The sequence below is a fragment of the Rhinoraja longicauda genome, chromosome 2 (assembly GCF_053455715.1).
Source record: "Rhinoraja longicauda isolate Sanriku21f chromosome 2, sRhiLon1.1, whole genome shotgun sequence".
In the NCBI taxonomy this organism is placed as follows: domain Eukaryota; kingdom Metazoa; phylum Chordata; class Chondrichthyes; order Rajiformes; family Arhynchobatidae; genus Rhinoraja; species Rhinoraja longicauda.
Window position 1 is genome coordinate 76,858,548 of NC_135954.1, and position 11,530 is coordinate 76,870,077.

Genomic DNA, 11,530 nt, shown 5'->3' on the forward strand with positions numbered 1-11,530 from the left:
TCTCTATCTCTCTCTCTCTATCTTGCCACCCTTGCATGCACAACCGTGAGGGGGTTTCAAAAAAAAAAACCAGAAGCGAATTGAGGAAAGGGAACGAGGAAAACAAACAAAAAAAAGTGTTGGGACGCTATTGGCAAAGAGAAAAGCTGTTAGCGAAGGGAGAAATCTGCTGAGAAATGGGAACGGTGTACATGGGGAAATAAGGAAAATTTCAAAAAAGTAACAATGGCTGTTGAGAATAAAATCATGGTGAAAGTGTGATGGTTGAAACAGCGAGATGACAGGTGGGAGGTGAATGGAAAACCGGGGGTATTGGAAGAAATCATGAGGACAAACACCACATCACAGTACACCAGGATTAAAACGGCATCAATGAAATTGAAGAAGCGTGTAAATGAACAACAGGAACACCGCATCGCCAGAATCAGACTGGAGAGTTGCGGGTGGGATCGAGAGAGTTAAAGAGGGGTAGAAGAAAAAACGGAAAGAGTGGAAAGGGAAGAGTGAGGAAGAAGCTGGGGCTAGTGACAGGAACCTTGGACAAATAGATATACGGAGAGAGAGAGAGAGAGAGAGAGAGAGGAACAAAATATGGGAGAGGTCAATAAGTAAGTGGTTTTATTCTCCTTGGAAGCACAAAGATAAACATATGACAATGTGTACTGGATAATTGCGATGTCAACAGATCAAAATTTATTACAAGCTTCATAACTGATATCCCGGGTGTGAAGTGTTTTACAAACCTTCCAGCCACCGATCCAGTCTCATTAATTACAACCTGATTCAGGCGTTTACCTAAATCATGTCAGATCCCGAGCAGAACCTTAATTCCGCTAACAGTCGCTGCTGCTCAGAAACAGCGAAAACCGTCCCGGACAAGAAAGGTCTGATCGGTAGATTTTTGAACGTCTCCGCTTTTTTATGCCACAGAATCGAGTAATAGATACGTCCAGATGTGCCTTCGGTTGATCCTAGGATGTAAATTAGATACCTAAAGCTGTTCTCCAAATCGAAGAAACAGAGAAATTAATCTGTACAACTATCAATCATAGCCTGTAATAAAGCAACCGACATGGATGAGACAGATGATATGATTAAGGAGCTGTGGTCGTTTTAATTAACTTTTTGCTGTCCTGTAATGATCAAACTGGTCAACAGACCCGGTCAATAAGCATGTTAATATCAAACAAATAAAACCAGGGATGATTAAAAACCTCCTGGTTTATTAAATTTGAAATTCAAATGAAATTTATGCTGTAGGCGCACGCTGAATGCTAATGCATTCTTTCTTTATTAGGAGAGAACTTGCATTCGACTGGAATGATAAGTCTCCCTTCTGACACTGGGAAAATCTGCTTGAAAGTATTTTCCACTGAATTATTTCCAATCTCTACAATTGAATGGAGTAATCCCAGGTTGTAACATATAACAAACAGATTGCACTGGCCTATTACCCTAACAGAAATGTTTGATGAAAATAGTTTATTTGTAAAATAGCCACGAACATCGTTAATGTTACGAATACTGTGTCAATACTATTAATGTAATATCAGAATTAGTTCAACTTCTGATTTTCCGAATCAGTCCCTAGCAATAGATAGCAAAAGGGTATTAACTGCGCAAACACACGAATTTCAGGTAAATATATCTCAAGAAATATCAAAGGAGTGTGGTTTAGATGTAATTAAGCACCGGCTGATATTTCTGATTAATTCAAGAATCAATCAGAATTCGATGTTTTGCTTGTTGGGCTTTTTGTTGTAGGTAAAGAAATTGCACCAGGAAATACCTGATCTCGTAAGTGAAACAGGTTAAATAGAGCACAGACTGTCGGCACCTCCCAAAGAATATAGTACATTAATAGCAATGTAAATTTTTGCTGCGCTTACAAAATTTCGACGTACTTTTGAGGAAAAACATAACTCTCCAAAAATGTTACGTATACACGTTTAGAGTGTTTTACAGGGAAACATAAAATAGTCTAAGAGCCCAAGTTTCAACGGAGAACATTTAAGTACGAAATAAATGATATCCAAGAAGTAAATCAATTGTGTATACACTTGGATTGTTCCGATAAGTTTAGTTTAGTATTTTGTTGAATTTTCCACAGTTCGAAATGTTTATATTTGCATCATATGTACATTTTACATGAATACACTGTGAACCTCCTTATTGTACTAGCGTGCTTTGAAAGAAGCCTTTGGCCACATATGTCCCAAATAGCATCTATTTGATATGTTGATATTGATTAAACATTATTCTACTACTAGATATAAAGTTAATAACTGTAGGTAACTCAGAACCTGTTGAACGGCAGAGATGTATATTTTTGGAGATAAGGAAACATTTGAAAACAATGAAAATGTAGATAAAATCGATCAAAATCAATAGTTTACTCGAGAAACAATATAATAACGACTTACTGTTTATTTTTTTAACACGGAAAACACTAAACGCTGTAATTTTGTACCTGCTATATTTCTCAGACCGATTTACTGCACTCCACACTGATCTTCGACAGATGCTTGCACCTAACAATATGTTTGTCTCATATTTAACATTGTTATTTTAGAGCAGCTTACGTTGATATCTGTGTTAGAAGGGCCAAATTCAAAGTCTCTTCTATTACTGGTTTACTTTCTGTTTCTGAAAGCCTAGCATGCCATTTACCCACGTACTTGTCAATTATTCTAAAAACAGGCTGGTACGACTCACATTCGACCAGAAAAGATCATTAGCAACAATAGGGGAAAAGAGGAATTAAAACATTGAGCAATGCCCATTTTTGAGAATGTCATTTGTATATCTATTTATTTATAACATACATGTATATAATATATATATAATTAAAGAGGTCGGTAAGGCAAAGTTAATTCTTTTATTTGTTAAACGGAGTTCCCTCCTTTCCCCACCCCTTCCTCCTTCTGGGCTGTCCGGTCACGCCTTCTCAACATGCTAAAATCATCACCATCAACAAGCTCAAATAAACACGACATTAATTTTCATGAACACGATCGTTTCAGCAAAAGGTTACTTTGAAATATCTATATATTAACAGAGATGCAGTCCCTTACAGACCCTTGCAGTCCACCGTACAACCAAACTAAAAATCAACTCTTGGAAAAAAACGGAGTTTTACAAATTGAATGCAGTTTGTCTAACCGGGACATCTCTACTTCGTTCGCTTGCTTTTACAGGATTGTGGATGTTATTTATGTGTGAAAAATCAACTGGCGTTTATGTATAGCAATCAAACATCAATGACGGTAACAGTGCCTTCAAAATCCTTAATATGTTCCCTTTTTTATATTTTATTTTTAATAAGTCGTGGACAAACTACAAATCGAGTCAAAACAAGGAGAGCTAATTAAAGGAATAAATACTTCCGTGGAACTTGACTTCAAGCATTGGTTGGAGAGGAGATTCTCTGAAACCGGTGCCATTCAGGATGAGAGATCAGATGCATAACTGTGAAAATATATTTCTAATGTAGTTGAACTTTGTCTTTAGTGGAGGGGTGGGAAGTGAATAGAGTAGTATTAAATGCTTGGAAATAAAACAAAATCTAATACAGCCAATCAACTATCAATTAAAATGCAGAAACAAGAGCCTTAACTGCGGACAACTAATTTAAACAACATTTATTTAAGACGTAGCCCGGTCACTGAGAAACAAACATATTGTGTTACATTCAATTTACACACAATCAGTATAATAACAAATATATATATATATATATATATATATCGCGATGAGTTTTAGGAAAAGCTAGATATGGCATGGATATAGGAATTAATGGGAGCGAATAAAGGACTGGATGCATCTCAGAGCTTTATGTGTTGACGGCTGAAATATGCGACAAGGCAACCTTCAAAGCAGCAGAAAGAAAAATGCAATTGGAATAAAACAACACATTTAGTCGGCAGTCCGGGCTCGCCTGTAATCTCTTTGCCGAGGAGCTGAGTGGAAGAGTGCGCTGGGTGACGTCATAATGACTTGTGTCACGACAATGGGGAAGCTGATTGGCTGGAGGCGGCTGAGCGGTACTTCAAAGGCGAGAGGCGCTACAATTGTGGTTGAATGGGCGGATCTGATCATTGTATTGCACACCTCTAAAAAAAAGTGCTCTGATTTATAAATAATAAAAAAGAGATCCTCTAAGGAGGGCAGTTTTTTTGTGATGGCAACTTCACTTCTGGGGGTGAGTCTAAGGATTTTCTTTTTGCTTGTTTAATTAGCTCTTTATTGTAGGGATTCGAGGTGTTTAAAAAAGTCCCAGACAAGGCAGGGCTATCAGTCTCCTGTTGAGTTTTTTTTAAAGCGAGTGGGAAAAGAGGGGCCGAGTCACATTTTAGTTTAACATCGCTCTGAGGGCATTTGCACAAACTTCCTCTCAGCGCGATCCCACTGAGAGGCAGAGGGAGGCCTTTAAAAAAATATTTTCAGCAGTTACCTGGGAATTTGTAGATCACGATCCTTCAGGTTCTACAGGTATGTTAGTTCTGCTCTTTTTGGTACAGTTTATAGAGTTGGGCGAGGCCCAATTCCTTTTCTTTTCGTAAAGTTTGCACATAGCGTTAAAAGATCAGCTAAAATTTTGCACGCGCCACAAGTGATTGCAACGCATTTCCTACCGATTTGGCTTCTTGCTGAAAATATTTAAGAATATTTAAGTTAACAGTGCTACTTTAAACATGCCGGTGCAAACTGGTTGTAAAGCGCCGTGTTAATGTGCTAGTATCCAACATGGCTTATTGCAACAGTGTGCATTTTTTTTTGGTGTTTGTACTTTGTTGCAGGAAGAACCGAGGCTAGGATCAACTCCTTTGGCAATGTTGGCTGCTACATGTAATAAAATCGGCAGCCCGAGTCCGTCGCCCTCCCTGTCGGACAACGCGTCCTTTGGAAAAGGATTCCATCCCTGGAAGAGATCAGCTTCCATTTGCAACAACAACTCCAGCCTTTCCGGCTTTGGGGTCTCGGGCTCCCGGAACGGGACAGGACTGACAGATTCATTCAGTGTCAACTGCTCGTCGGGTAGCAGCGCTTTCTCCCTCACCTCCAACACCTCGTCAACGTCGCCCTTTGGGAACGAGTACTCGGTCTTTCAGTCTCCAGTCTCAAGCAACTCACAGGACGCTGCCCAACCGGTCTTCATCTCCAAAGTACATACCACAGTGGACAGTCTGCAAAACAGTTTACAAGGCATCTACCCCAGGGTCGGGATGGCACACCCGTACGAGTCCTGGTTCAAACCGTCCCATCCCGGGATAGCTGGGGATGTGGGGAACGGAGCATCGACGTGGTGGGACGTGCACCCGGGAACAGCTGGTTGGATTGACGTTCAGAACCCCAACGGGGCCTTGCAGTCCTCCCTACACTCCAGCGGGCTCCAATCTCCGCTCCATTCCCCCCTTGGCGGCTACAACTCGGACTATTCGGGTCTCAGCCATTCGGCCTTCAGCACGGCCGGCATCAACGGAGCATCTCCTCATCTCTTGTCCAGCGGCCAACACCTGATCACACAGGATGGCTTCAAGCCCGTTTTACCGCCCTCTTACCAGGACTCGGCCCCTTCGCCGCTGGCCGCCAACTCCATGCTGGGTAGCCCGGCCACCCTGGGCGGATCTCCGCGCTCCTCGGCCAGGCGCTACTCGGGACGGGCGACCTGTGATTGCCCCAACTGCCAGGAGGCTGAGCGACTGGGGCCGGCCGGGGCCAGCCTCCGGAGGAAAGGGCTGCACAGCTGCCACATCCCGGGCTGCGGAAAGGTCTACGGCAAGACCTCGCACCTGAAAGCCCACCTGCGCTGGCACACGGGCGAGAGACCCTTCGTTTGCAACTGGCTCTTCTGCGGCAAGCGCTTCACCCGCTCGGACGAGCTGCAGCGCCACCTCCGCACCCACACCGGCGAGAAGAGGTTCGCCTGCCCCGTCTGCAACAAGCGCTTCATGCGGAGCGACCACCTGAGCAAACACGTCAAGACACACCAGGCCACCGGGATCGGGGGCATCGCGGCCACCGGCGCGACTGGAGGGGGCAGCGGCGGCAAGAGCGACACCGACAGTGAGCACAGTGCTCCCGGCTCCCCACGCTGCCACTCCCCGGAGCTGTTGCAGACGGCAGCCCTTGGCTTGGCATCCGCACTCAACGGTCACAACAATGGTCTAGAGTGAGGACGCTGGAAGAAGCGACCAGCAAACAAAAAGTATGCTTAAAACTTAACAGGTTCTCGTGTAAGTAAAACGAGGAGGGAGCTTAAAGAAAAGATCAAGAATGCATCCAAATCTGCTTTGCTAGCATAGACCAGATAGCTCGGGACAAAAAGAAAAAAAAAACCCTGTTTAAATCTCACCAGGTCCCAGGTCCAATATTCTGTGATTTAATGATCCAGGTAGCAATACCTCCTGTTTTTACCATTTACCTGCTGGTGTGGTTCTGCCGATAAAAATGCGAATACGTGCACTTATTAAAGTGGCCCAGCTTCAAAGAAATCGTTTTGATCAGCTCGAAACATTTTTCTTTTAAAGTTTTCTTTTGGGATCCAAATGTTTCTCTCTCGCGGATGGATTACCCAGTGCCTGCCCTTTTAAACACCGCTCGGTACATTTATCACCTTTGTAGTCAGATATTTGTTCTCCAAAAGTTCTATGTTAATCGATAATATTAGTTTCCGTGGGTTGAAAGATTTCGCAAAATTGTCAAAATATTCCATGTATCAGACGTTCAGTAATGTCGTATTCACGCGTTTCTTTTTGTCCGGAACTACCTGAAGAAGCTCCAATACTTCTAGCTGCGATTGGAAATTCTGCTTCTCTGGAAATGATTTGTATGTATAGTATTTTTTTCTCCTGTAAATTCTTCGACGAGTATTTGAACATATACATTAACGTACTTATTATTTTCGTTGTCAAATAATAAAGTGTCAAATTGATTTCAAACACGATCGACGGCGCTGTGTAATGAGAATGAAAAAGATAACAGCAACTGTAAAATATCTGCAAGCCTTTGTAAAACTGGGAACAAAATGAAGATAGTTAATTATTAAATAATCGCTCCACCGGTATCTAGGTGCGAGATGTTATTTGTCCAGGAGACGATTTTTGTACAGTATTTTCCTGTAAATTCTTCAGAAAAAAATATTTGAACATATATAAGGGTAAATCTAAGGGATTTTTGGTTGTTGTCAAGAAATAATAGCGAGATGATGCTGGAGAATTCATTGCGATTTTGTGAATTAATATATCTTAAGGTGTATCCAAGACGCACTTTGAGAACTTTTGTTTCCTTTTTCTGTTGGATTTGTGAAAAAATAACATCTTAAAGATTGAAGCAGACGATGTATGGTAAATGTTGAATGGCTTTTTATTTTATTTAATGGAGCATGTATCTACTTATTTGCATATACTGGCAGTCAGATAGTTTAAAGCAATTTTCGCATATATTTCGTAACGAGTGGGTTTGCAGCAAACCCCAAAATATAGAATAAATCCTGGACTAGATCTGATCTGTTGTCTGCGTGCATTTGATTTTTTTTAAAAAGTAAAGTATTTAAACTTTCATATAAACTGGAGACATAGTCTATAATCTCTGACCAAACTACTTTATGAAAACAGACTTGTAAAAATACGAATAGGTGCACTTATTAAAGTGGCCCATCGTCATTAACCGGACAAAAGAGGCAAAGATACTGTGGACTTTTGAATTCTGTCGTGTTCCGTGCACTTTTGAAGTGTTCCCTTCTCTCCGTACGCGAGAGCATGTCCCAAGGCTGTATTTAATACATTTTCTTTGTATGTCGGCACAGACATGGAATTAATTGTATCTGAAATGTGTGTACCAAAATAAAGTAATATATGTGCAGCAATCATCAACGATCAAACGCTGTTTTAGATACAATTTTACGAAAGATCATTCATGTTTTTTTTACATAAGACGCAAGGTAGGGTTTGCAGACACCTACTTGTATCTCCTGTACCATTCTATCTCTGATATGGGTAGCCCTCTAGTTTATGAGTTGCTGCAATTAAATATATATATATAAATATATTATTTTAAAATGTCTCATTTAGATAGTACAAAAAATTGACATGAGGTAACACTTCCGATTAGCTGTAAGAGGAGTCCTGCAATATAGGATGGCACATTAAAATGAATACATTCCCTTCGTTTATGTAAATTTCCGTTTCCTGCTTAAGTTGCACCGAAAACTAAATATTGCCTCGTCGAAAAAAAGTACCAGCAGAAGAACTATTGTTCCGATTTACTTTGATATTCCACTTAAAACTACGCGCTTTGTTTTGCTGAAAGTTTGATTTACTTTACAAACAATCTTTTCCTTTTAAATTGCTCCAGGCATTGTGTGCATTAAACAGGAGGCATTTGTATGTTAAACGTCCTAAGAGCAATCTCAAGTGACCAGGCTGACCATTGATATCAAAGGATTCCTGTTAATTTTAAAAGCTTTATTTATGTATGTGGAAACGTTCAAAGGCTCGGAAGATCAGGGACGTTATCTGAATATCGTTAACCCAGTTGTAAAAGTTTCAAAGACCTATTCCCTGGCATTACAATACTTATTGTGCCGTTTAGATAAAGCTGCTGTCTTTGTAATTATCAATTAACCAGTCGCGATGTGCTTTGGCCTTTGGAGGCTCGGTTATAGGCATTGCATCGTGTCAGGACAAATTAAGGAAATCCACAGAATGCTCTCAAATAAAAGTTATATATTCGATCGGGGCCTGTCGAAATTGATTTCCGTTCCCAATCACACTTGTGCTTCTATTTTTTTCTGATCGTAAAGTTGCACTGTCCAGGCCGACCATGTAAGTCAGTATTTAAATACGTTATGTTTGTAAAAGCAGCATTTTTCACCCTTCTGTATCTATGCATGCGGTTGATTGCGGTAAGAGTGACGATACCAATAAATATATATTTCACCATTTTGTCTTTTGTTTCCATCTCAGAGCCCTACTGCGAAGCAGTCAATTGCCAGGTCGTGTTCTAAACAATTATCGCTGTATGACAATCTTTATGGTGTCTGTAATTATTGCTCTACTTTCCCATGGTTTTAATTTCTGTCAGAGTATAAAACGTCGGTCGCATTTTAAAATATTTTAAAAAAAATCTTATATTTTAAATATCTTATTTTAAATGATGATCCCGCAATTCATTTCCTTTATATGTGTACTGTTTGAGCGGGCTACATCGTATAAGCCGTATTTTGCTTCACCGTGCATTTTCAATCGAATTCAAAGCTCATTATATTGTAATACGAGGTGTGCATAGAGAATGGCACAGAGGCAGTAGAAAGTAAACGGTTTCTTATCTGATTTGAGACCAAAGGTTGCAAATCACAGCTCACAGATCAAGGCAGTGCTGAGATCACTGTTGCCCTTTAGGTCAACCTGTTGTCCGTCAACAAGTAAACTCCCAACTTGTGGGCAATTTGCTGCCTTTCATTTAGCGAGGGCACCTAACGTAGCAATGTGAAATTGTCCTGTTACGAAAAGTTACAACAGTAAAACCGATTTAAAGCTGTTTATATTTTTTGAAGGTGAACGTGCGGCTTAAAAGTATTAGATTAAAAATACTCTACTATTTTCATTTAAAATCATTTATTAAACGAATTGTTTGGTGAAATATCTTGACAAAATATTTATTTTCCTTTCGGACAGATTATTTGGAAAATCATAAAGTGACTTCTATTGAGTAAAGTTTGGAGGATAGTGGCTAAGAAGAAGAGACCCCACTCAGTGTACAGGATAGCGTGCAATGTTCGCGGGATCTGAAGCAGTGATGGGGTTTTTTCCGACCCTAGGAGAATTGGCACAGTGTCAATCAACAGCTAAATAGTGTCAGAAACAAATTTCGTCTGTTGCTGAGGTCGCTTTTTTGTTGTTGTTGTTAATTGCTAATAACCTGCAAGTTTAGCGATTTTGATTCAATACTTTCTCTATTCAGGCAGTCGAGGTGCAATTTCCCATGGTTTTAAAACCGCTGGGAAGGGTGTTGAATATGTGTGAGATGCGAGTGAGGAAGAAGGGAGAAATAGAGCGTCACGCCTTTCCGCAAATCCTGCGGATTTCTGTGCTAATTGATTTAATTCACTGCAATGAAAATGTTAATATGCGTGGGCAGGTGATATTGACCCCCTTCCCCGTCCACCATCAAGTCGACATGGCGCAATGTGAACAATGTAAAGGGGGAAAAAAGCTGCCTTTTTTTGGTGGTGGCGAGAAAAGTTTTTTTCCTTTATTGTCAAGATCAAACTTTCAAACGAGGAAATTATTTTATCCAAATTGTTCGTAATCTGATTGCTGATACGTTTGTAGATATCACCAAGTTTCCTTACTCGGTGTAAAGTATTTTCAAATTAATTATCGAGTGTCTGAAAGACAGGCGAGCATACATTATCCCACCCCCCGTGTTTAATCTAATAAAATACAGTTTCCATTCATTTGTGCATCCAATTAAATGTAACATTAAAATAAGCTGGAACACTTATCAAACAAAGCTCTTCTGTGTCCAGCTTTTTCGGAGTTTTATTTTACTTTGTAATTTTTTTTCTTCTCAAATACGCGCAAGACCCGAATTTCCATTACAGTGTTTCTGAGCGGATACTCGAATCGCCAAGAAACGCCTCCCCAAAAATTAAAGTGGATATCTGAAAGCAAAGTAATGTAAATCTCGGCCTCCTTTCAGCGAATGCATCAAAACGATCTGCGCTAATTATTTATAATGATCCAATTTAGTTGAAATGTAAATGGTTTGAAACCATTTTCAGTCATTTCAGCAATCAGTCCCAGCAGACTATAAACCGCTCCAGAGAAAACTTTCGTGCTATTAAGGATTTATTGCGGCACCAGGAACGCACAAAGAACCGCAGCGATTCATAGAGAATAACTTGCGAAAAGTTAAAGCAACACGTGGATTCAGATCATTCACAGACCTCTTATGGTGAATGAAAGGTTCGATATTTAAAATTCAAATGATTGCTTTTGGGGGCTATTTTTACAGGCAAATGTTGGAAAAAAACACGACAAGCCCAATTTCCCCTCTAAACTGCAAAGTAAACGGAAGTTCATAGCATTTTAAGCACAATCAATAATTCAAAACGCGGTTTGGGAGGGGGGCAAGCAGTCAAGATAGCGGGAGGGAAATGGAAATCACATAAGTCTGACAGGTTTCAGCAAAGTCATGATTCGAACTCCACACCCTGGCTGGACAGCGTCACCCCGCGGTACATCCACAGCATTGCAATGATATGTTCCCCGGGAGCAACAAGAACTCCACACCTTGTACACGGGACATAACGATCTCACCTGGCCTGCAAGTACAATGCGAATTATTAGCTTGTACTCTACTTGGACGTTCTTAAATGTAATTACATTAATCTGTGAAACTACTTGACTTAAAAAGTACAGCCGTCACAATATTGTACGGTAAAATACACCGGTAATATTTTAAATATACTTCGGTAATTAAAGTAAGAGAACAATATGTAATATCCAAAATATTTCCTGATTAA

At 40.3% G+C, this 11,530-nt stretch overlaps 1 protein-coding gene across 2 annotated transcripts; it reads left to right on the forward strand.

The window, feature by feature from the left end:
• Positions 1-4,088: 4,088 nt before the first annotated feature.
• On the forward strand, positions 4,089-8,933 carry sp8b (sp8 transcription factor b). 2 transcript variants are annotated; one of them, XM_078421701.1, is made up of 2 exons: positions 4,089-4,201; positions 4,800-8,933. In XM_078421701.1, exons 1-2 carry the CDS (start codon positions 4,181-4,183, stop codon positions 6,174-6,176), a joined length of 1,398 nt encoding a protein of 465 aa, XP_078277827.1. In that variant the 5' UTR covers positions 4,089-4,180; the 3' UTR covers positions 6,177-8,933. The 2 variants fall into 2 exon arrangements, with proteins under 2 accessions (XP_078277827.1, XP_078277835.1); XM_078421709.1 differs by lacking the exon at positions 4,089-4,201 and adding an exon at positions 4,212-4,491.
• Positions 8,934-11,530: the final 2,597 nt, after the last annotated feature.